General features: G+C 43.1%; 1 protein-coding gene across 2 annotated transcripts in view; it reads left to right on the forward strand.

Moving 5' to 3' along the window:
- Positions 1-3741: 3741 nt before the first annotated feature.
- Positions 3742-24492, forward strand: part of casp (Fas associated factor casp) — a 100915-nt gene continuing 80164 nt past the window's right edge. The window contains exon 1 of one of the 2 annotated variants that reach the window (XM_067777034.1): positions 3742-3982. In XM_067777034.1, the coding sequence (XP_067633135.1) occupies positions 3944-3982 (39 nt within the window). In that variant the 5' untranslated portion in view covers positions 3742-3943. The remainder of the gene's footprint in view (positions 3983-24492) is intronic. The other variant, XM_067777035.1, reaches the window with a different exon arrangement.

Here is a 24492-nt window from a genome sequence, read left to right on the forward strand (position 1 = left end):
TACAGAAAGCGAAACGAACAGAACTGCTATACGGATCAGAAATTGAACCAGATAAATATGCATTTGCATGTTAAATTTTTATCCGTATCTGGTTCACGCACCAATGAAACGTAATATATGAGTGCTCTCCCACTTTGCAAGCAAAGCATAAGAAGAAGAATTTGACATTTGCTTTGGCCAAGGTGCTTGCAAACTTTGCAAGTAAAATTATTTTTTCCCCTCTTTGGTAACTGTTCTAACATTTTTCACAGTTAAAAACTGGAATCATTGTTTACTATATAGTTTGGCAACTTAAACAGAGGTTATGTTGCGAATAGAGTGGAAGGCAGTGGACTAGGCAGTCGAATGTCATAAAATGAAGGAATGGTGTTCGGAGTTTTTTCAAAATTAAAAAAAAAATTGATAAAAGCTTTAATAAAAATAAAACTACTGTTTTAATAACAACAAAAACGCCTTATATATTCTATGTACATAAACTCGTAAAGATTATCTCACTTTATAATTTGAGTTAAATAATCTAAAGTTTTGTTTTGAAACTGAGTCGAGAACTGTTCGTGTGAATGTGCGAATTTTCACCGATCAGCTGTTAGTTGCGCTACTTGGTAAAATTTACAATGACTGGAATTTAACAGATGAATAGGACACAAAATACGTTAGCAAGTAAATTTCTTGTATAGTGAGAATGTTTATAACAGTGCTTCGCGAAATTTAGGGTAAAAGTCTAGTTGAGGGGTCGACTGCTAATACGCTACCAAAAATATCGAGAGAGGTGTCAAACAACGCGTCTTGACATCAGTGTTAATAATCCGAAGGCGGAAAATTTAAATTTCAACTGTTCAAAATATATAAAAACCGAAAAATTACCGGCGGGCTCCTCCGAAACCGGGGGTGGGATCTATAGTTTTTATGCGCAGAACATCTTTCTGCATTGGCGGCTTTCGTCCGCGCTTATAAAAAATTACCCTGGTTGGGCCCAACACCGGTTTGGAGACCAAAACTATATCCGCGCAAAACACTTATGTTCACAATTTGTTTTGTGGGTACAACAACATTACAACAACCCTATGAAAATTGCCAACTTCATCTGCAAATATCTCCGGACAGATATAAAATGTTTCTTTTCCGCCTTCGGATTATTGTTGTCGAGGTCAATACGCGCCTTTTGACACCTCTCCCGATATTCTTGGTAGCGTATTAGCAGTCGACCCCCGAACTAGAATTTTACCAAATTTAGTATGTGACTGGGCAAGGCGAAGTAAACTTCAATTGCGAAGTCTGAAGCTGCTTTATATTTACAAACGCAACATCTCAGTTGTTTGTGGCGATATTACTGGCATGCTGCATAAGATTGCGTTGTTGTTGTTGTTGTAGAAGTGCATCGCCCCAACTAACAGCTGCGACCGATCACAAATTGCCATCAATATCCTCTAACGGGAGTCCAAGGAAACATGCTGTTTCAATAGGGGTGGACACCATAATGAAAGGGGTGCTAGAGGCGTTGGTTCCACATTACAGTTAAAGAGATGGTTGGTGTCATGTGGGGACACATTGCAAGCGGGGCATACATTTTGTATGTCGGGGTTAATTCTGGATAGGTAAGAGTTTAACCTGTTACAGCATCCAGAACGAAGTTGAGCTAGAGTGACTCGCGTTTCCCTGGGGAGTATGCGTTCCTCCTCCGCAAGTTTTGGGTACTGTGCTTTGAGTACTGGATTCACCGGGCAATTCCTGGCATAAAGGTCCGACGCCTGTTTGTGGAGTTCACCAAGGACCTGCTTGTGTTTTTTTGCTTCATACGGCTGGGTTGTCAGGTGCCGTATTTCCTCAAAACGCTTTCGGAGGTGACTCCTTAAGCCTCTTGTTTTTGTTGTTGTTGTTGTAGCAATGCTCGCCCCACCTAATAGCCGCGACCGATCACAAATTATCATCAATATCCTCTAACGGGAGTCTTGCCGTTTCAACAGGGGTGGACCATAAGGAAAGGGGTGTTAGAGGCGTTGGTTCCACATTACAATTAAAGAGATGGTTGGTGTCATGTGGGGACACATTGCAAGCGGGGCATACATTTTGTATGTCGGGGTTGATTCTGGATAGGTAAGAGTTTAGCCTGTTACAGTATCCAGAACGAAGTTGAGCAAGAGTGACACGCGTTTCCCTGGAGAGTATGCGTTCCTCTTCTGCGAGTTCTGGATATTTTTCTTCAAGTACTGGATTCACCGGGCAATTCCCGACATAAAGGTCCGACGCCTGTCTATGGAGTTCACCAAGGACCTGCTTGTGTTTTTTCGCTTCATACGGCTGGGTTCTCAGGTGCCGTATTTCCTTAAAATGCTTACGGAGATGACTCCTTAGGCCCCTAGGTGGTGCTGGTTTGTCAATCAGATGTCTGTTGGGATGCCCAGGTTTCTGGGTATTCAACAGAAACTGTTTGGTCAGCATCTCATTTCTCTCCCTGATGGGGAGTATTCTCGCCTCATTATGCAGATGGTGTTCTGGGGACATAAGAAGACAGCCCCTGGCGATTCTGAGAGCAGTATTTTGGCAGGTCTGTAGTTTCTTCCAGTGGGTGGTTTTTAGGCTTGGCGACCATATGGGTGACGCGTAGCACGTAATCCGCTGGCTAATTGCTTTGTATGTGGTCAAGAGCGTTTCTTTATCTTTTCCCCAGGTACTGCCAGCAAGGGATTTGAAGATTTTATTACGGCTCTGAATTCTTGGAACAATTGCCGTTGCGTGCGCACCAAAATGTAGATCCTGATCAAACGTCACACCCAAGATTTTGGGGTGTAGGACAGTCGGTAGCGTAGTGCCATCGACGTGGATGTTCAATATGGTTGTTGTTGTTGTTGTTGTTGTTGTTGTAGCGATTAGTTCAATATGGTCGACATTTGGGGCGTCCATGTTGTAAATAAGGTCGCGGAAGATTTAGTCGGTGACAATGCCAGGTTTCGCGAGGCGAAAAAACTGGAGAGATCAGGGAGATAGCCGTTTATTTTATTGCATAGCTCATCGATCTCTGGGCCTAGGCCTGTGGCCATTATTGTGCAGTCATCGGCGTAGGAAACGATTGTGACTCCTTCCGGTGGTGAAGGTAGCTTAGATATGTAGAAATTAAACAAAAGCGGGGATGGGACACCACCCTGTGGCACCCCTTGTTTAATTCTCCTTTGTTTTGATGTTTCGTTTCTGAATTGCACCGATGCCTGCCGACCACCCAGATAATTTGTGGTCCACCTTTTAAGACATGGGGGAAGGGTACACCCTTCCAGGTCTTGCAGTAACGAGCCATGGTTGACCGTATCAAAAGCTTTTGATAGGTCTAGCGCTACGAGTACTGTTCTATGGTGGGGGTATTGATTCAAACCGCAATTTATCTGGGTGCTAATGACATCCTTAAGCCTCTAGGCGGTGTTTTCTGGGTATTCAACAGGAACTGTTTGTTTAGCATCTCATTTCTCTCCCTGATGGGGTCTCGCCTCATTATGTAGATGGTGTTTTGGAGACATAAGAAGACAGCCCGTGGCGATTCTGAGAACAGTATTTTGCCAGGCCTGTAGCTTCTTCATGTGGGTAGTTTTTAGTCTTGGCGACTATATAGGGGACGCGTAGCACGAAATCGTCTGGGCAATTGCTTTGTATGCATCTATATGAAACACTTCATGTGTTTCGGCCATAAAGAAATGTATATGATTGAATACGAAGTTTGAGACTGGCAGTACTGCTATGAACAAAGTTTTTTTACAATTCTTGTAAATTCATCCGAATTGAAGTTTGTCAATGCGTTCTTTTGATGCACAAAAATAATAATTTATCTTATTTGAAGAAAATATTAAATCATTCGTGGTACTTTGGGCGGAGTATACAAATGCAGACTTGGTGAATACAAAATATACGTAAAAATATTTGTAGCAGCAGAAAAATATACTCATAGAAAAAAATAAAAATGTCGGAAAACAAAGATGAGATTTTGGCGACATTTCAGGTAATAAGAACGCGGATATTTTACAGAAAAAGTGAAGGAAACACGTTGCCATAGGATGTATTATAATCACAATTTAGGATCCACCAGATACGATTGAAATACATAGCCTATATTTGTCTACGCGTTGGCATTATGTCAAATCTGCATAAGAATTGATACGTACAGTGGCGAGCAGAATTAAAATGTCGCTTTACTTTGAGCTTCAGCCACCACTCCGGTGTCCAATTTCCATTAAATAAAATGTTGTTGTAGCAGTGGTTCCCCCAACCAATAGGTGTTTGCTGTTTCATGAGGACAACCAGAGTGAGGGGGTGTTAGAGGCATTGGTTCCACATTGCAGTTAAAGAGATGGTTGGTATCATTATGTACATATGTCGGGGTTGATTCGGTATAGGTAAAAGAGTTTCACCTGTTATGGTGTCCCGATCGAAGTTAAGCTAGAGTGAATGGTTTCCCTAGGGAAAATGCTTTCCTCTTCTGCGAGTTCTGGGTATTTTTCTTTAAGAACTGGGTTCGCCGGGCAATTCCAGACATAGCGGTCCGCCGCCTTTTTGTGGATATCACTGCGGACCTGTTTGTGTTCTTTTTAACACGCTTATATTTGCCTCACTTGTATGTTTGTAACACTCTAGGCTAGGCGCGCAAAAAGACCCATCTAGTGGCACTGATTGAAGAAGGCAGTGGTATTCATCCCCATCCCGGCCTCATTTTCCGGTGGAGGCCGCAAATTTAGCGAGAGAACGTGACCTTATAAGACAGCTCGATCCCGTCGACCCCGAAATAAGGGATATAAACCAACGCATTAGATTGCTTGTGGATGAACACAAGCGGGCGAAATGGGAGGAGCATCTAAGTAGTTGGAAACTGACTTATCTTGTCTGGTTGGAAACTCTGCCGGTGTGGGTAAGCTTTGGTCCACCGTAAAGTCCCTATCGAATCCGTCTAAGCACAAAAACAAAATTTCCATCGCGTTTGGAGATAAAGTGCTGTCGAAAACGAAAAAATGCGCGAGCGCTTTTTGCCGACAATACATAATGCATTCTACGGTTGAAAAAAGACGGAGGGCCAACAGACGCGCACATAAACATAAATTCAGCGCGTCCCCAATTACCATCACCGTCAAAGAAGTTGAGGATGCCATCGGTCATGCTAAACCATCTAAAGCTGTGGTTCCAGACGGCCTAGCCATGTCGATGCTTAAAAGCCTAGGAAAAGAGGGTTTCAAATATTTAGCACATGTCGTCAACCTGTCTCTTTCCACCTTTGTCATTCCCGCAAAATGGAAAACGGTCATGGTGGTCCCGCTACTAAAGTCTGAGAAGCCAGCTAACATAGGAGACACATATCGCCCGATATCTCTGCTATCGCCAGTAGCCAAGACGCTTGAAGCCATTTTGCTCCCCTATTTCAAAGCAAATTTGCAACTAGCCTGTCATCAGCATGGTTTTAGAAAACTTCATAGCACAACCACCGCGCTAAATGCCATTAGCACGCAGATAAATTGCGGTTTAAATCAAAACCCCCACCATAGAACAGTACTAGTGGCGGTAGACCTATCAAAAGCTTTTGATACGGTCAACCATGGCTCGTTACTGCAGGACCTGGAAGGGTCTACCCTTCCAACAAGTTTTAAAAGGTGGACCGCAAATTATCTGGGTGGCCGGCAGGCATCGGTGCAATTTAGAAACGCACAATAAAAATCAAGAAGAATTAAACAAGGGGTGCCACAGGGTGGTGTCCTATCCCTACTTTCGTTTAACTTCTACATATCAAAGCTACATTCGCCACCAGATGGATTTACTATCAATTCCTACTCCGATGACTGCACAATAATGGCCACAGGCCCAGGCCCACAGATCGATGAGCTTTGCAACAAAAGAAATGACTACCTCCCTGATCTCTCAGTTTCTTCACCTCGAGAAACCTGACATTATCACCGACTAAATCATCAACGACCTTATTTACAACATGAACGTCCCAAATATCAACCATCTTGAACATCCACGTCAATGGCACTACGCTGCCGACTGTCTTACACCCCAAAATCTTGAGTTTGACGTTTGATCAGGATCTACATTCTGGTGAGTATGCAATTGTACCGAAAATCCAGAACCGTAATAAATCCTTAAATCTCTTGCTGGCAGTACTTGGGAAAAGATAAAGAAACGCTCATTACCACTTACAAAGCAATTGGCCAGTCGATTGCATGCTACATGTCCCCGATATGGCCACCAAGCCTAAAGATTACTCACTGGAAGAAGCTACAGGCCTGCCAAAATACTGCCCTTAGAATCGCCACGGGTTGTCTTCTTATGCCCCCAGAACATCGTCTACTTAATGCGGCGAGAATACTCCCCATCAGGGAGAGAAATGAAATGCTAACCAAACAGTTCCTGTTGAATACCCAGAAACCTGGGCATCCCAACAGACATCTGATTGATGAGCCAACACCGCCCAGGGGCTTAAGGAGTCATTTCCGTAAGAATTATGAGGAAATACGGCACCTGAGAACACAGCCGTATGAAGCCAAAAACACAAGCAAGTCTCAGTGAACTCCACAAACAGGCGTCGGACCTCTACGTCAGGAATTGCCCGGTGAATCCTGTACTCAAAGAACACTACTCTAAACTTGCAGAAGAGGAACGCACACTCCCTAGGGAAACGCGAGTCACTCCAGCTCAACTTCGATCTGGAAACTGTAACAGGTTAAACTCTTACCTATCCAGGATCAACCTCGACATACAAAATATATGTCCTGCTTGTAGCGTGACCCCACATGATACCAACCATCTCTTCAACTGTATTGTGGAATCAACGCCTCTAACATCCCTCTCATTATGGTCCACCCCTGTGGAACAGTAAGTTTCTTTGGACTCCTGTTAGAGGATATTGATGACAATTTGTGATCGGTCGCACCTATTGGATGGGGTGAAGCACTGCTACAACAACAGCAAGAAGTCAGTGGTTAAGTAACTCGCTTCAAAACGAGTTGTACTAAATTGCGGAGGCACTGACCTCCGTGCTACAGCGTGTTGTTTAGTTTTTTAAAACTATATTTTCTTCATACGGCTGTATTTTCTGGTGCCGTATTTCCTCCGCTTGCACTTGAGAGGTGAGGCCTCATCAATCAGATGTATGTTAGGGTATTCAATAGAAATTTTGTTCGGCATTTCATTTCTCTCCCTAATGGGGAAGACTGTTGTTGTTGTTGTTGTAGCAGTACTTCGCCCCACCTAACAGCCGCGACCGATCACAAATTGTCATCAATATCCTCTAACGGGAGTCCGAGGAAACTTGCTGTTTCAACAGGGGTGGACCATAATGAAAGGGGTGTTAGAGGCGTTGGTTCCACTTTACAATTAAAGAGATGGATGGTGTCATGTGGGGACACATTGCAAGCGGGGCATACATTTGGTATGTCGGGGTTGATTCTGGATAGGTAAGAGTTTAGCCTGTTACAGTATCCAGAACGAAGTTGAGCAAGAGTGACACGCATTTCCCAGGGGAGTATGCGTTCCTCTTCCACAAGTTTTGGGTACTTTTCTTTGAGTCTTGGATTTACCGGGCAATTCCTGACATAAAGGTCCGACGCCTTTTTGTGGAGTTCACCAAGGACCTGCTTGTGTTTTTTTGCTTCATACGGCTGGGTTCTCAGGTGCCGTATTTCCTCAAAATGCTTACGGAGATGACTCCTTAAGCCCCGCTTCCCAAGGCAGTCGGTTCTATGTACCGGAGCGACTCGGGATTTTTCCCGACCAAGGAATGTCATTTCAGTGTGACCCCAACTAATTTGTTTCGTCCCTCCCACAAATTGTCATCCTCCCAGCAGCTCCTTGCAGCAGGACTGCTCCATGTTCTCTTACTCCGGGAAGGCATCGAATCCAATCCGGGTCCGTCTCCTGACCCCGGTCCTGAGAAATGGTTTTGCTGCATCTGCCGGAAAAGAATCTTTTTAGGACGGTCATACTCTGTTCAGTGTGTCTCGTGCAAGGGATGGTTGCATCGGACAGGTTGTTCTGGGCTTGATCCCAAAACCCGACGTCCACGTAACTTTTATAAATCTTTTGTGGCTCCTTGCTGTTCACGCCCAAGGGGGTCCCGTAGTCTACGTCTAAGCCCCCCCCCCCCCCCCCCCCACACTACCTTCCAGCAGCCCCGCTGCTCAGCAAGCCACAACAAGTACCCGCTGCTGCTCGCGCCCCACGGCGCCAACAACTCAAACAGCTGCTACCACTCATAACTACAATCTTCGTTGTAGAGTCGGAAGCAAAGCTGAGCAGCAGCCCCTGCCCCCGTCTTCTCCCCCCTATTTTCCGGCAGCAATCGTGTAGGTCAAGGAAACAGACTCTTAGTCCCTACCTCCGTTTGCACCGTTTGCCAGCACAGAATATATATGTTTGCGACATCCGCCCAATGCAGCTCCTGCCTTGGGTGGTGCCACTTTCCTAGATGTTCTGGTCTCCGCGACGGCAACCCCCCGACGGGTTTCATCGCGCCATGTTGCCAGGTAGTAAACCCAAATCATCCGGGTACCCCAATGCTTGCCCAAGGACGCCCAGTCCCAGGGCCACAACAGCAATTGCGTCCTAGCCTTCCTCAACCCAGGCGCAGTCACCCGTCACTTACCCCCAGAGTGGCGACGTCTCCCCTTATGCACTTCAGAGTTCTGCAGTTAAACTGTAAAGGGTGAGATGTTGGCGGATCAAACAGAAGAAACGACGTTCTGCACAATAAACGAAGACGCCCCCACACGTATGGTAGGAAGCTGTCACAGTTCGCCAGATATCTCAATCGTGAGCGCAGAACTTGTAAACTGCGTCAACTGGCAGCCGATGGCAACATTGGCATCTGACCACCTGCCCATACTTATTTCGCTCGAGCGTACCGCCGACTTCATCGTCACCGAAAAACGCACTTTCATAAACTTCAAAAAAGGAAAGTGGGAAGGATATAAGTCTTTTACAGACAACCGCTTTGCTGCCCTCCCTATCCCGACTGATGCCCGCCAAGGGGATTGTGCCTTCCGTAAGGTCATTAAATCCGCCTCGGCACATTTCATTCCCGCCGGGAGAATTCCCGAAATCCGGCCCCACTTCCCGGCGGAGGCCGCAAACTTAGCGAGAACGTGACCTTATAAGACAGCTTGACCCAGGCGACCCCCAAATAAGGGATATAAACCAACGCATCAGATTGCTTGTAGATGAACAAAAGCGGGCGAAATGGGAGGAGCACCTAAGAGGTTGTAACCTCTCTACCGGTGTGGGTAAACTTTGGTCCACCGTAAAGTCCCTATCGAATCCGACTAAGCACAAAGACAAAGTTTCCATCGCCTTTGGCGACAAAGTGCTGTCGGACGCGAAAAAATGCGCGAGCGCTTTCTGCCGACAATATATAATGCATCCTACGGTCGACAAAGATAGACGGAGAGCCAATAGACGAGCACATAAACACAAATTCAGCGCGTCACCAATCACCATCACCGCTAAAGAGGTTGAGGATGCCATTGGTCGTGCTAAACCATCCAAAGCAGTGGGCCCAGACGGCATAGCCATGCCGATGCTTAAAAACCTAGGGAGAGAGGGGTTCAAATATTTAGCACATGTCTTCAATCTGTCTCTTTCCACCTTTGTCAAACCTGAGAAATGGAAAATGGCCAAGGTGGTCCCGCTACTAAAGCCTGGGAAACCAGCTAACATAGGTGAGTCGCATCGTCCGATATCTCTCCTATCGCCAGTGGCAAAGACGCTTGAAGCCATTCTGCTCCCTTATTTCCAAGCAAATCTGCAGCTAGCCCCTCATCAGCATGGCTTCAGAAAACTCCATAGCACTACCACCGCGCTGAATGCCATTGGCACCCAGATAAATTGCGGTTTAAATCAATACCCCGACCATAGAACAGTACTCGTAGCGCTAGACCTATCAAAAGCTTTTGATACGGTCAACCATGGCTCGTTACTGCAGGACCTGGAAGGGTCTACCCTTCCCCCATGTCTTAAAAGGTGGACCGCAAATTATCTGGGTGGTCGGCAGGCATCGGTGCAATTTAGAAACGAAACATCAAAACCAAGGAGAATTAAACAGGGGTGCCACAGGGTGGTGTCCTATCCCCACTTTTGTTTAATTTCTACATATCTAAGCTACCTTCACCACCGGAAGGAGTCACAATCGTTTCCTACGCCGATGACTGCACAATAATGGCCACAGGCCCAGGCCCAAAGATCGATGCGCTATGCAATAAAATAAACGACTACCTCCCTGATCTCTCCAGTTTTTTCGCCTCGCGAAACCTGGCATTATCACCGACTAAATCTTCCGCGACCTTATTTACAACATGGACGCCCCAAATGTCGACCAAATCAAAACCCCCGCCATAGGACAGTACTCGTTGCGTTAAACCTGTCAAAAGCTTTTGATACGGTCAACCACGGCACGTTACTCCAAGACCTGGAAGGTTCCCTACTCCCCCCAAGTCTCAAAATGTGGACGGCAAATTATCTGTCTGGTCAGGAAGCATCGGTGCAATTCAGGAATATAACATCCAAACCAAGAAGAGTTAAACAAGGGGTACCACAGCATGCTTTTGATACGGTCAACCATGGCACGTTACTGCAAGACCTGGAAGGGTCTACCCTTCCCCCATGTCTTAAAAGGTGGACCGCAAAATTATCTGGGTGGTCGGCCGGCATCGGTGCAATTTAGAAATGAAACGTCAAAACCAAGAAGCGGATGCCACGGGGTGGTATCCTAACCCCACTTTTGTTTAATTTCTACATATCTAAGCTACCTTCGCCACCAGAAGGAGTTACTATCGTTTCCTACGCCGATGACTGCACAATAATGGACACAGGCCCAGGCCCAGGGATCGATGAGCTTTGCAACAGAATAAACGGCTACCTCCCTGATCTCTCCAGTTTTTTCGCCTCGCGAAACCTGGCATTATCACCGACTAAATCCTCCGCGACCCTATTTACAACATGGACGTTCCAAATGTCGACCATTTTGAAGATCCACGTCGATGGCACTACGCTACCCACTGTCCGACACCCCAAAATCTTGGGTGTGACGTTTGATCAGGATCTACATTTTGGTGAGCACGCAGCCGCAATTGTTCCGAGAATTCAGAGTCGTAACAAAATCCTCAAATCCATCGCTGGCAGTACTTGGGGAAAAGATAAAGAAACGCTCATGACTACATGCAAAGCAATTAGCCAGCCGATTACGTGCTACGCGTCACCCATATGGTCGCCAAGCCTAAAAATCACCCACTGGAAGAAACTACAGGCCTGCCAAAATACTGCTCTCAGAATCGCCACGGGCTGTCTTCTTATGTCCCCAGAACACCATCTGCATAATGAGGCGAGAATACTCCCCATCAGGTAGAGAAATGAGATGCTGACCAAACAGTTCCTGTTGAATACCCAGAAACCTGGGCATCCCAACAGACATCTGATTGATGAACCAGCACCGCATATGGGCTTAAGGAGTCATCTCCGTAAGCATTTTGAGGAAATACGGCACCTGAGAACCCAGCCGTATGAAGTGAAAAAACACAAGCAGGTCCTTGGTGAACTCCATAAACAGGCGTCGGACCTTTATGCCGGGAATTGCCCGATGAATCCAATACTTAACGAAAATTATCCAAAACTTGCGGAAGAGGAACGCATACTCCCCAGGGAAACGCGTGTCACTCTTGCTCAACTTCGTTCTGGATACTGTAACAGGTTAAACTCTTACCTATCCAGAATCAACCCTGACATACAAAATGTATGCCCCGCTTGTAATGTGTCCCCACATGACACCAACCATCTCTTCAATTGTAATGTGGAACCAACGCCTCTAACACCCCTTTCCTTATGGTCCACCCCTGTTGAAACGGCAAGTTTCCTTGGACTCCCGTTAGAGGATATTGATGACAATTTGTGATCGGTCGCGGCTATTAGGTGGGGCGAGCATTGCTACAACAACAACAACTCCTTAAGCCCCTAGGCGGTGTTGTCTCATCAATCAGATGTCTGTTTAGATGCCCAGGTTTCTGGGTATTCAACAGGAACTGTTTGGTTAGCATCTCATTTCTCTCCCTGATGGGGAGTATTCTCGCCTCATTATGTAGATGGTGTTCTGGGGACATAAGAAGACAGCCCGTGGCGGTTCCGAGCGCAGTATTTTGGCAGGCATGTAGCTTCTTCCAGTGGGTAGTTTTTAGGCTTAGCGACCATATAAACGGACGCGTAGCACGCAAACGGCTGGCCAATTGCTTTGTATGTGGTAATGTGTGTTTCTTTGTCTTTTCCCCAAGTACTGCCAGCAAGGGATTTGAGGATTTTATTGCGGTTCTGGATTTCTGGAACAATTGCGGCTGCGTGCTCACCAAAATGTAGATCCTGATCAAACGTCACACCCAAGATTTTGGGGTGTAGGACAGTCGGTAGCGTAGTGCCACCGACGTGGATCTTCAAAATGGTCGACATTTGGAACGTCCATGTTGTAAATAGGGTCGCGGAGGATTTAGTCGGTGATAATGCCAGGTTTCGCGAGGCGAAAAAACTGGAGAGATCAGGGAGGTAGCCGTTTATTCTGTTGCAAAGCTCATCGATCCCTGGGCCTGGGCCTGTGTCCATTATTGTGCAGTCATCGGCGTAGGAAACGATAGTAACTCCTTCTGGTGGCGAAGGTAGCTTAGATATGTAGAAATTAAACAAAAGTGGGGTTAGGATACCACCCCGTGGCATCCGCTTCTTGGTTTTGACGTTTCATTTCTAAATTGCACCGATGCCGGCCGACCACCCAGATAATTTTGCGGTCCACCTTTTAAGACATGGGGGAAGGGTAGACCCTTCCAGGTCTTGCAGTAACGTGCCATGGTTGACCGTATCAAAAGCATGCTGTGGTACCCCTTGTTTAACTCTTCTTGGTTTGGATGTTATATTCCTGAATTGCACCGATGCTTCCTGACCAGACAGATAATTTGCCGTCCACATTTTGAGACTTGGGGGGAGTAGGGAACCTTCCAGGTCTTGGAGTAACGTGCCGTGGTTGACCGTATCAAAAGCTTTTGACAGGTTTAACGCAACGAGTACTGTCCTATGGCGGGGGTTTTGATTTTATCCGCAATTTATTTGTGTGTTAATGGCGCTAGCCCGGTGGTAGTGCTATGTAATTTTCGAAAGCCATGCTGATGATTGGCAATACGCAAATTCGCAGTGAAATAGGGAAGCAGAATGGCTTCAAGTGTCTTGGCTACTGGTGATAGTAGAGATATCGGACGATATGAATCTCCCATATTAGCTGGTTTCCCAGGCTTTTATAGCGGAACCACCCTGGCCATTTTCCATTTCTCGGGTATGACGAAGGTGGGCAGGGACAGGTTGAATACATGCGCTAGATAATTAAATCCCTCTTTGGCTAGTTTTTTAGGCATCGGCATGGCTATACCGTCTAGGCCCACTGTATTAGATGGTTTAACATAAACGATGGCATCTTCAACCTCTTTGGCGGTAATGGTAATTGGGGACGCCCCGAAGGCCTTGGGGAGTGTTATCGAGTTGATGGTCCTTTGCCGGATGCAGATCCCGTACGTTCCGGAACCAAGCCCGAACATCTCGGGAACGATTTGTTATAACCACATGCGACCTTCTAAGCGATAACGCCCTCCCACCCCCTAGGTCCATGAGGAGTTCGGAGTTGCCAGAGCCTCGGCTGTTAATGAAACATGATTCGCCACGGATAGGTGAGGTTGACAATTGGGTTTGGAGAAACTATATATTGCGCTGGCAATCAATCGAACCCCCTAATCCGCGCCCCTTGAGGGGCATCAGCCGGGATAGCGAGGGCAGCAAAACGATTGTCAGTATAAGTTTTCTAATCATCCCACTTTCCTTTCTTAAAATTGATGAAAGTTCATTTTTCGGTATTGATGAAGTCGGCAGATCGCTCGAGAGAACGGAGTATGGGTAGGCGGTAAGATGCCAATGTTACCATAGGTTCCATTTGGTGCAGTTTACTAGACCTGCGTTTACGATAGATAAATCTGGCGAACTGTGACAGTTTCTTACCATACGAGGGGGGGCGTCTCCGTTTATCGTGCAGAACGTCGTTTCTTTTATTTGGACCGCCAACATCACAACCCTGCTGTCCGCTGTAGGTTACAATGCCATAGATCGTGGTGGGAATTGAAATCGCATTAGATGATGCGATTATGGTCAGTGAGTAGTGCGCTGATGTCAAGGCAGTATACACTGGGGCAACAGGCGACAAGATGGATGTAGATGTTGATGATTTCTAAATGTACATCGCTTGACCAGCCAGATATGCCTTAACGTTCCAGGGCATGGTGGGCCGATGGTGGGTTTTAAATAGATTATATTGCACGGAGTGGATAAACGCGAGACCGCCCCCATTTCCGCTCTACCGATCTTTTCTGTGGACGTTATACCCAGAGCAGGTTTCCAAAATAGAGCAGGTGCTGATGATCAGCAATGCTACCGACTCTACTACGGAGGTTGTAGCTATGATTAGGAGCGGCCGTATTGTTGTTGTTGTTGTTGTTGTAGCGATTAGGTTACTCCCCGAAGGCTTTGGGGAGTGTTATCGATGTGATGGTCCTTTGTCGGATACAGATCCGATACGCTCCGGCAACACAGCACCATTAAGGTGCTGGCCCGACCATCTCGGGAACGATTTATATGGCCACATTGAACCTTCAGGCCATCCCTCCCTCCCCACCCCCAAGTTCCATGAGGAGCTTGGGGTCGCCAGAGACTCGTCTGTTAGTGAAACGGGATTCGCCGCTCGAAGGTGAGGTTGACAATTGGGTTGGAGAAGCTATATATTGCGCTACACAACCCCTTGAACCCCTATTAGCTCTTGGCGCTATGGGGCGCGAGCAATAACGGGTATTTGTTGTGGCTTGCTGAGCAGCGGGGCTACTAGAGGGTAGTGGAGAAGCGCTAAAGCTCAGACTACGTGACGCCCTTGGACTTGAACAGCAAGGAGCCACAAAAAATTTGTAAAAGTTACGAGGACGTTGGGTTTTGGGGTCTAGCCCAGAACATCCCGTCCGATGCAACCATCCCTTACACGTTATACACTGACAAGAGTGTGACCGTCCTAACAAGGTTCTATCTGACCACCTGCCCCTACCCCTTTTAATACAGCGACCTGCTAATATTATCACCTCTGAAAAGCGGACTTTTATTAATTTCATAAAAGCTAACTGGGAAGGGTACACAACCTTCACAAATCAATATTCAGCAAGGTCATCGCTTCAGCTTCTGCTCGCTTTATTTCGGCCTGTAGAATACCTGAAATTTTACCGCATTTTCCGGCTGAAACTGCAAACTTAGGAAGAGAACGTGACCTGGCGAGAGAACTCGACCCTAGAGACCCCTAGATATGCGGCTGGTAATTGAACACAAACGTGCCAAATGGGAGGATCATCTAAAGAACTGCAAATGTGAGTATTGTAATGTACATTTTCTCTTACGCTAATTATATGGAAAAAAAATGTACATTTGAAAACGCGCACTTACTGAGTCTAGGCCACTGATGGGAAAATTGAAGCGTGCACTTAAATAAAAAAAAAAAAAAATTGGAACACCCAGATATTGGAAACAATTTTTTCTTTATTTTTAGGACAGCTTTTATGATAAAATTGACACAATTTAGTTTAAAAATAACATTTTTATGTAAATAAAACAGAATTGGTATGGCTTGCGGCACGAATTTTCCTCCAAGATTTTTCGTAAAAACATATATTTATATAAAGCTTTTTGTTAAAATGAAAGTGTGTGTGACATTGTACTTTACCACAACCTGAAATTCGAGATTTTACAACGAATTCGTAACATTTGTGAATTGCTGAATTGTTTGTAAGCCAATTAAAAATACTGTAACGATTTAGGAAAATCCTGCTTATTATGCACCTTCTGCTAACGTTCGTATCGCTGAACTATCGAATAAATAACTCCAATATTCAGTATTGCAAAATGGTCTTTATTTGGACTACTTTGGGAGTAGTACAATTATACTTCAATATCACGTACTTCACAAAAGCGTGTTTAAATCAAACTGATTAGCCATTCCTCAGCTTGCGCTGCTTTTATACTCTCTGTTGCCTTATCCGCATATTTTTCCTAAGATCTAGTAATTTCGCGAACAGTTGTATCTCATGCTTGGTTACCAGCTATATACATGTATATTAGTAGCTTATGCTTTTCTACTAGTCATATGCGTGTGTATGTGTGAGTAACTACTTCGGCTGCTGACTAAAGGGAGAAAAAGGCTTTGAAGAGATTTACAAGGTATAATCGAAACAGCTGTCGCCTTGTCCGTCCTGATGTCACGTTGTTTAAATTCTTCCCAAATTATTAAAGAAAATTATAAATTAAAAATTGCTTCAAATAAATGTTTTCATACATTTAAAGCAATAAAGGCAACCCCCGCTTAATTCATACAAATAGACAACATTGGCTAATTCTTTGTAGTTCTATAAATACAAACAAAGTATGTACTGTGCAAAAGAATAAAATATGCAAGTGTTGTTTTTCTACCATTTAGAATTCAATTTATTGAGTTAACTAATTATAATAACTCATTATTATTAATAAGTATAAAAAAATGATAAGTATAAACGTATGGTAACTTGCAGGGTTGTATTTGTATCCAACACCTCCCCTGCTGAGTGATGATTCCCTCCTAAGAGGCTTCTCAGTTCGGTGAGTATCTCTTCACAGGTTTACTTAGACGGCCGGTCCTTCTAGGTGTTACGCTTGAGAGTGAATCGACCTCAGTAGAGGGTGTAGGTTGTGGTTGCCTTTGCCTTTCTGTTGCATTCACTGCATTTTCGTTAGAATCCGTCGCACCCCCATCTTTTTGTGGTTCGTCCTCGTATAACCCAAATGCTTCCGCTAGTGAGCACTTATTTGTCGACTCTTCTGAAGGGATATCTTTATTTCGCCGTTTGCGGATTTGGTTTGCATGTGCACGGATAACTCTTCCGTTGCTCAATCTCAAGTTGTACATGACCGCCCCAACTCTTTCTATGATTTGGGCGGGCTTCCAGTCAAACTTGTTATGATGATGTATAGTGACGTAAACCGGTTGCTGTGTTACAAAATCAGAATGTTAAGCACCATGTTTCTTATTAAATTGTTTTTGCATATTTTGTTTTTGTATGCTTGCTTGCGGTCCGGCTTGTTTGGAGTTGCTGGGCAATATCAGGTTTAACGGAATTCGTATGTTGCGACCGAATAAAGCCTCAGCTGGTGATGTCTGGTTTGGTGTGTTTTTGTTCGGAGTCGATCGGTAAACCTGGAGAAATGATTGTAAATTTTGGACTGTATTTCACTCTCCTTTTAATTTCTTTAACGCTCTTAAATGTGTCCACGAATCGTCCGTTGGACATAGGATAATACGGGCTGGATCGAAGATTTTCGATTTCATTTGTTTCCAGGAATCTTTCAAATTGCGTGCTTACAAATTGCGATCCGTTGTCCGAAACGATGCCTTTTGGTATGCCCAGTCTGCAGAAAACTTGATTCAGCATTTCGATTGTTTTGCCGCTAGAAATGTGTGTTGTTTGAATTATCTCAGGCCACTTTGAGTACGCGTCTACCATGATCACAAAGTAGTTATTATCTAATGGACCTGCGTAGTCAACATGTAGTCGTTCCCAAGCTTCGTCCAGTTTTGGGTCGAAATGTGTAAACAAAAGATCCGAAGATAAAATACTTTTGAGTTGGTTAAAACAGTCGCGGTGTTTTTGTGTCCATACCCATTTAACGTTTCCTTTCAGTAGATTATCTAAAGGTCCTCGATAGGTACGTAAGTGCTTTATAAATTTACCATAAAAATTGATTGCACCTAAAAATTATCGGAGAAATTATCGATAAATTGTTTGGTTCGGGCATCTGTGTTATAGCTGATATGCGCGTTGGATCTGGCTGTATGCCCTCTTCATTTATAATCAAGGTATTTTATTTGATTTGCATAGAATTTGCATTTATCGAATTTAAGTTTGAATCAGAACTCTTGTATGCGTTTCAATACGTCGTGTAATATTTATCGTGATCGTCTTGACTTGTACCTGCTACGAAAATGTCGTCGAGGTATGCCGCTACTCCATTCAGTCCCGCTAACATTTTATCCATAATTTGCTGGAATATTGTCGGAAACGATTTAACACCGAAAACCATTCGATTGTATCGAAAAATGATGTATGAGTAGATGTTTAGAATCATCGTCGACTTCAACTTGTAGAAATGCGTCGGAAAGATCGATGTGGCTGAAAACCTTCGCTTTAGCTAACCGTGTGAATAGATCATCCGGTAATGGTAGTGGATACTGATGCATTTCTAACGCGTTTTTAAGCCCTGTTGAAAAATCGCCACATAATCGTACACTTCCATTTGCTTTCCTGGTTACCACAATGGGCGCAGCCCAGTCTGAATTATTGACTGGTGTGATGTCATTTATGTCTTGAAGCCGTTGGAGTTTCGCTTCAACTAGTCCTTGTATGGCGTAAGCGACTGGTCGTTTAGGTCGAAAAATCGGTTGCTGGTTTGGCTTGATCGCCAGATGCGCTTTTGTTTCGTACACAGCCCAAGACTATCGTCGAAAACATATGGAAATAAATGTTTGAGTTGTTTTATATTGTTATCGGTTTTAACACTTTCATCGATGACTTTATTGCAAAGTGAATTTATAGGCTCTTTGTCGAGCTCCAAAGCTGCGATCCCGTCTAGACCTAGAACGTTTAAGTTTTCTGCGGGCGTGACATAGCATGTTGCAGTTGTTTTCTTCCCTTTGAATTTTGCTGAACATGTAAATTGTGATGATAATGGTAATTTGCTAGTTGCGCTACGAACTGTGTTACTGGGCTTTGTTGTATTGTTCACGTGAAGCTGTTTGAATATATTATTGTTATGTCTGACGCTGTGTCAAATTGCAGATCAATTGGGAACTCGTTTATGTATACGCGAATGTATTTTCTATTCTTCACATTCATTTTCTTCGTAGCGAATATACTGGTGATTTTTTTCTCTTCGCCTTGATTCTTTTTCTTAGGCTTTCACTCGTGCTTCTAGTTTGACGATTTCTGCTTTTGATGTTCGAGCGGTTTAGCCGACTCACAATATCCTTCCTTGTGCCCCGTGCGATTGCACTGTTTGCATTTGTGTTTGCTGAATGCGCATTCGGATGCGGTGATTTTGGCACCCTCTTGTTGCTTGCCTTGGACGCTTGCACTTTGTTGACTGACGTTACATCTTTTTTTGTTTCAACTAATGCTGTATCTGCTTTTAGATTCAACAGTCGCTTGCATTCCGCTGATAACTTCTCGAGTGTAAGAGTATCGTCACTATCTAGGCGTGTCAACAATTTGGTTCTTATTTCGAAATCGTCATGTGACTTTAAACCCATAATGAAAATTAAGCATTTAAACTGATCCAACGTGAATTTGTTGAGCTAAAATTTCTCGCATTCTTTTTTACTCTGCCTGCATACGTTGTAAAATCTATGTTCATGTCTTTCGTTAGCTGTAAGCATTGGTATCGAATGTTGAACAAAGATTTCTGTAGACTAAACAATTCGGTAAGTGTTTCCACGGTTTCTTTGAAGGTTAGATTTCGTGAGTGTTTTGCAAAATAAAATTAACGTATTTGGTATGTTCCGACGTGCTAAGTTTGCGCAAAAGTAGGCGGACTTTTGCTGCGTCATCGAGATTTGCTGCATCAACTTCGAATAAATCTTCATATCGTGTATATCACATGTCGAATGTAAGGTTATCTTCGGGGTTGAAAGAAAATTCAGATATACTTGTGGACAGTGCCTCGATACGAAATTCTATACAGTTTTCTGGAGGCTTTGCGCTTCCCGCAGATTGGTTACCTCCAAGGAGTTGCTTGATCAGGTTTTGCATGGATGTGCTCTCTTGCTCGCGCTGCTGCTGCATTTGCTTGAAAAATGCTTTCAAATGTTCCTCCATTGTTTTTGTACTTGTATTATTGCAAAGCTTGATTAGTTGTCTTTGCAAACGAATATTACTTACGTAACTTTACCTCGTCGCCAAATGTTGTGTTTCTACCATTTAGAATTCAATTAATTGAGTTAACTAATTATAATAAGTATAAAGAATGATAAGTATAAAGGTTATGAGACAAAGATGTACAAAACGTGTTCTCGACCAAAATTCTTTCAACTGTCATAAGGCGTTCAGTGTTTATGTGTGCATATGAAAGTATGGCAACTTGCTGGGTTGTATTTGTATCCAACAGCAAGGATGGAAATTCGAATAAAGTTTACAACAACTAAGGCATGACGCGGCTGAATGCGTTTGTAACACTTCAACCATGGTAGGAGTTCGGGTTCAAATCCCACTCCCGGGAGAAAACGGCTTTGAAGGGATTTATAAGGTATAATCGGAACAGCTGTCGCCTTCCCCGTCCTGATGTCACGTTGTTTAAATGTTTCCCAAATTATTAAATAGAACCAGCCTTCTATTTCGTGGTTTCCCAATTGTTTTTACGCGGTAGATGCCATCACTGATCTGCTTCACAACTTTTTACGGGCCTTCCCAGCTACATTGACATTTTGAATGAGCACCTTTCCGCCGGCGAGGGTTGTATAACACTGCCAAATCTCTCTCCAGGAAACCTTCCGAATTGTTGCTCTTGTCGTACCTGTGTTTCATCTTACTACTCACACTCTGTTGTTTGGCCAATGAACTACTTCGTAGGGCTTCATCTTGACAGATTGGCTTTGCATAATCAGTATCGTTTTGACGTTTGGCAACAGCAGTGCGCCCTAGCTCGAAACCACCCTTGCATTCTTTCCTTCGTTTTAGTGCGTCCATTATGGTTTGTCAGTGCCAGTGTTCTTCCCGCGGGTACATTGAGTTTTGATTTGCGTGTTCCGTTTGTTCCACCAATCTTTGCCCTGCCCACTACCTTTTACTTTTGTGGTCTTTGTCGAATCTTCTCCACGAGCATTCGCTTACTGCTGAACTCTTTCTCAAAACTGGAGTTGAGTGGTATATCCTTGTTTTATATCGCATAATCCTTCTCTGCATATCGATCCTGATGGTATGGTCAACTAAGAAGTCCACTCCCAATATGATTTCATCAACGATCTCTGCCACTATAAAATTGTGTACGTCTTTTCGAATTGGAGCTTAAATACCTGGAAAGGAACAAAACTATCAAACGTTGGGGATTTTACCTTCAGAGAAGATGTTGAAGTGATTGGAGGGTTCAATTTCCACTCCTAAATACGATCTTTTAAAGCATCAATCTCGGCCTCCATTTTATCTTGTCTTTCCATACATGCTTCCAGTTGTGCAGAGATCTGCGATAATACCTGTGCTGAAATTTGTGCCGACATTTCGGATATACGTGCCTCTTGTGCTTCAATTTTAGAAGTTATTTCTGACAACATCCCTGAGATACGTGTCTCCTATGTTTCCAGTTGGGATGCCATATATGTCTTCTGTTCTTCCAGTTGAGTTTCCATCTGGGTTGTTTTACGGTTCCCCTGGGATTCTAGTTGAGATGCCATATATATCTTGTGTTCTTCCAGTTGAGATGTTATACGTGTCTCCTGCGATTCCAGTTGTGATGCCACTGTCTATGTTTGTGCAGATATTGCAGCCAATACCATGTTCAAGTCTGTGTTCGTCACTGGCGCCGGTGTTTGGTTGTATATTTGTAGTTTATGCTTTTCTACTAGCCATATGCGTGTGTATGTGTGAGTAACTACTTCCGCTGATGACTACATGTGTGTGTGTCAGATATCTCTTCGTTGCCTTGTATATAAGTGTCGTGATTCCTGTGTTTTGTTGTTGCGATGATGTCAACATTCGCCACAATACAACAATTTGGTCTATTTCTTTGAGATAGTCATTTTTTTCGATGAATTTTTGTCCCAAATAAAAACATGGTTTGGCAACCGTAATGTAAACCGTTACGCTAACAGCAAAGAGAATATTTCACATACATATATGTAGTGGGCAGTTAAGAGCAGAAGTTTTACTCACACATACACGCGCATATGACTAGAAGAGAAACGTAAATATCAGATACATAAAGGATACCTAAATAAGCAGTTGTTCCTGAAAAGTCTAGACCCTAGGAGAAGAAGGCGAACGAGGCAACAGAGAGTATAAAAGGAGCTCAAGCTGAGGAAGAATCAATCAATTTTTGTAATTGTGAAGTACTACTACTACAATAGAGTTGTAAATAAAGGAGATATTGCTATACTATTCAGCGATTCGAAGGATAGCAGAAGTGCAAAATAATCAAGAATTTCCCAAAATTCGTTACAATATCATTGACGGTATCCGCCATTACGTTTTACGTTCGCAAACCAAAATGCAACGATTCAAAGCATTCCAGGGTCTCAAGTTGCGAAAAGAAATTCCGTTTAAAAAGAAAAAGATGCAGTTCAACAATTAAAATCTATAATATGTTTTAATTGCAATTCTTTGGGCCACTTAGCAGTTGATTGCAGCAAACCTAAACATAAATAATATAAATATAGTTTAAGAAAACTAAAAAACGCGCAAATATGGTGCAGTTTCTGTATCTACAATCCACTTAGATATTCGATGTTGATAGCACCGTATTAAGCACAACTGCGAGTTATTTAACCACTGCAGCGAGTCTTCAATAATTTCCGCTAGATGGGTCTAACTCTCCTTTGTGCGCCTAGCCTAGAGAGTTACAAATAAGCATACATACAAGTGAAGCTAATATAAGCGTGTTAAAAATTAACTTGTTGCGCACAGAAAGGGCACTATGCTGCTGAATAAATCATGTTGGTGGACAAGGCGATAGGAATGACGGTGATTACGTAAGAAATATAAAATATAATTTCATTAAAGATAGTTACATATTCCAATGAACACTTGGTACCTAAATTGACACAGGCAGTTCAAAAGATTTATTCGTCAAAGGTTCGTTGCCAATATTTTTTTAGTTAAGAACATTAAATCTAAAAATACTTTTTTCAGAATCAACAAATGCCAATTTAAAATAATTTGTCAACTTAAATCCATTAATTCATAAAATAATTGTGAAAGAGATTTATGTTTGTTTGTTGTGTGGGGTTATACTATGACTTATTCTGTAATTTGAGGTAGGGATTACTTAAATTTGGCTAAATGGAAATTTAAAAATTAGGTACATGAAAAAAAGTGTCGTACTTAATTGACAATAGATATTAATAAGAATGAATCATATGTATGTATATTGAAAACAACGAAAGTTGGGAAACAACACAAAAATTTGATAAAAATACTTAAACGTTTTTATTTGTACTGCTTTTTTTGAAGCTTTTATTAAATAATGAAAAGCTTTTGTAGCGGAGATTAGTATATAATGAGAGAGATAAAGTTCAGGACATTTTTTAGAAAAGAATGCAATCAGGCTAAGTATATCCGAATACTCTGCTCCAATAGTGTTAGTACGGAAAAAGACAGGAGATATACGTCTTTACATAGATTATCGGTTATGGATTCAAAAAGTGCTTTTTATTATGTACGAATGGATGAAGATTCAATTAAGTACATATCTTTCGTAACTCCTTTGGGGCAATATAAGTTTTGTAAAATTCCATTTGGGCTTAAAAATGCTACGATTCAGTTTTTTTCATTATGTCTTTGATGATTTGGGTCTGGTTTTTCAGTTTTTGATAGACTAGTTAAAAATAAATTGGAGTTAAGAATTGACAAGTGTCATTTAAGAAGTCTGAAATTAGGTATTTAGGATATTGGATCTCGAAAGATGGTATTATACCTGATAATAGTAATGTAAATGCTGATGTGAATTTTCCAGTTCATAGTTTTTTAGGGCTTTTCTCATACTTTAGGAGGTCCATTAAAGGATTTCCCTGTGGAAGCCGTACCATTATATCGTTTAACTAAGAAAGTTGTTAAATTTAAATTTGATAAAGTTGACAGGGATTGTTTTGAAAAACTAAAAACTAAGTTGATAGCAGCAGCAACGCTTGTAGTATACAATCCTAAAGATGAGATGAAATACAAAAGAAGGAAGCTGGAAAGTTCCATCTAATATTTTATTTCTCAAAGCGGACTGAAGCAGAGTCTAAATATCATAGTCTCGAACTATAAAAATTTGCGATAATATATGCGTTGAGAAGGTTTAGAATATATTTGCAAGGATGTAAACTTCGAATAGTAACGGATTGTAAGAAGACAATTTTTCTAAGCGGGGTCGCCCCTCGGCAGTGTCTGGCAAGCGCTCCGATTGTATTTCTGCCATGAAAAGCTCTCAGTGAAAACTCATCTGCCTTGCAGATGCCGTTCGGAGTCGGCATAAAACATGTAGGTCCCGTCCGGCCAATTTGTAGGGAAAAATCAAGAGGAGCACGACGCAAATTGGAAGAGAAGCTCGGCCTTAGATCTCTTCGGAGGTTATCGCGCCTTACATTTATTTTTTTTTATAATTCTTTAACGTTACCATTAAATAAGCGAGAGATCAATCCGAGAAATGCTAGGT

Source organism: Eurosta solidaginis, chromosome 3, assembly GCF_040869045.1.
Source record: "Eurosta solidaginis isolate ZX-2024a chromosome 3, ASM4086904v1, whole genome shotgun sequence".
NCBI classification, from domain to species: Eukaryota; Metazoa; Arthropoda; class Insecta; order Diptera; family Tephritidae; genus Eurosta; species Eurosta solidaginis.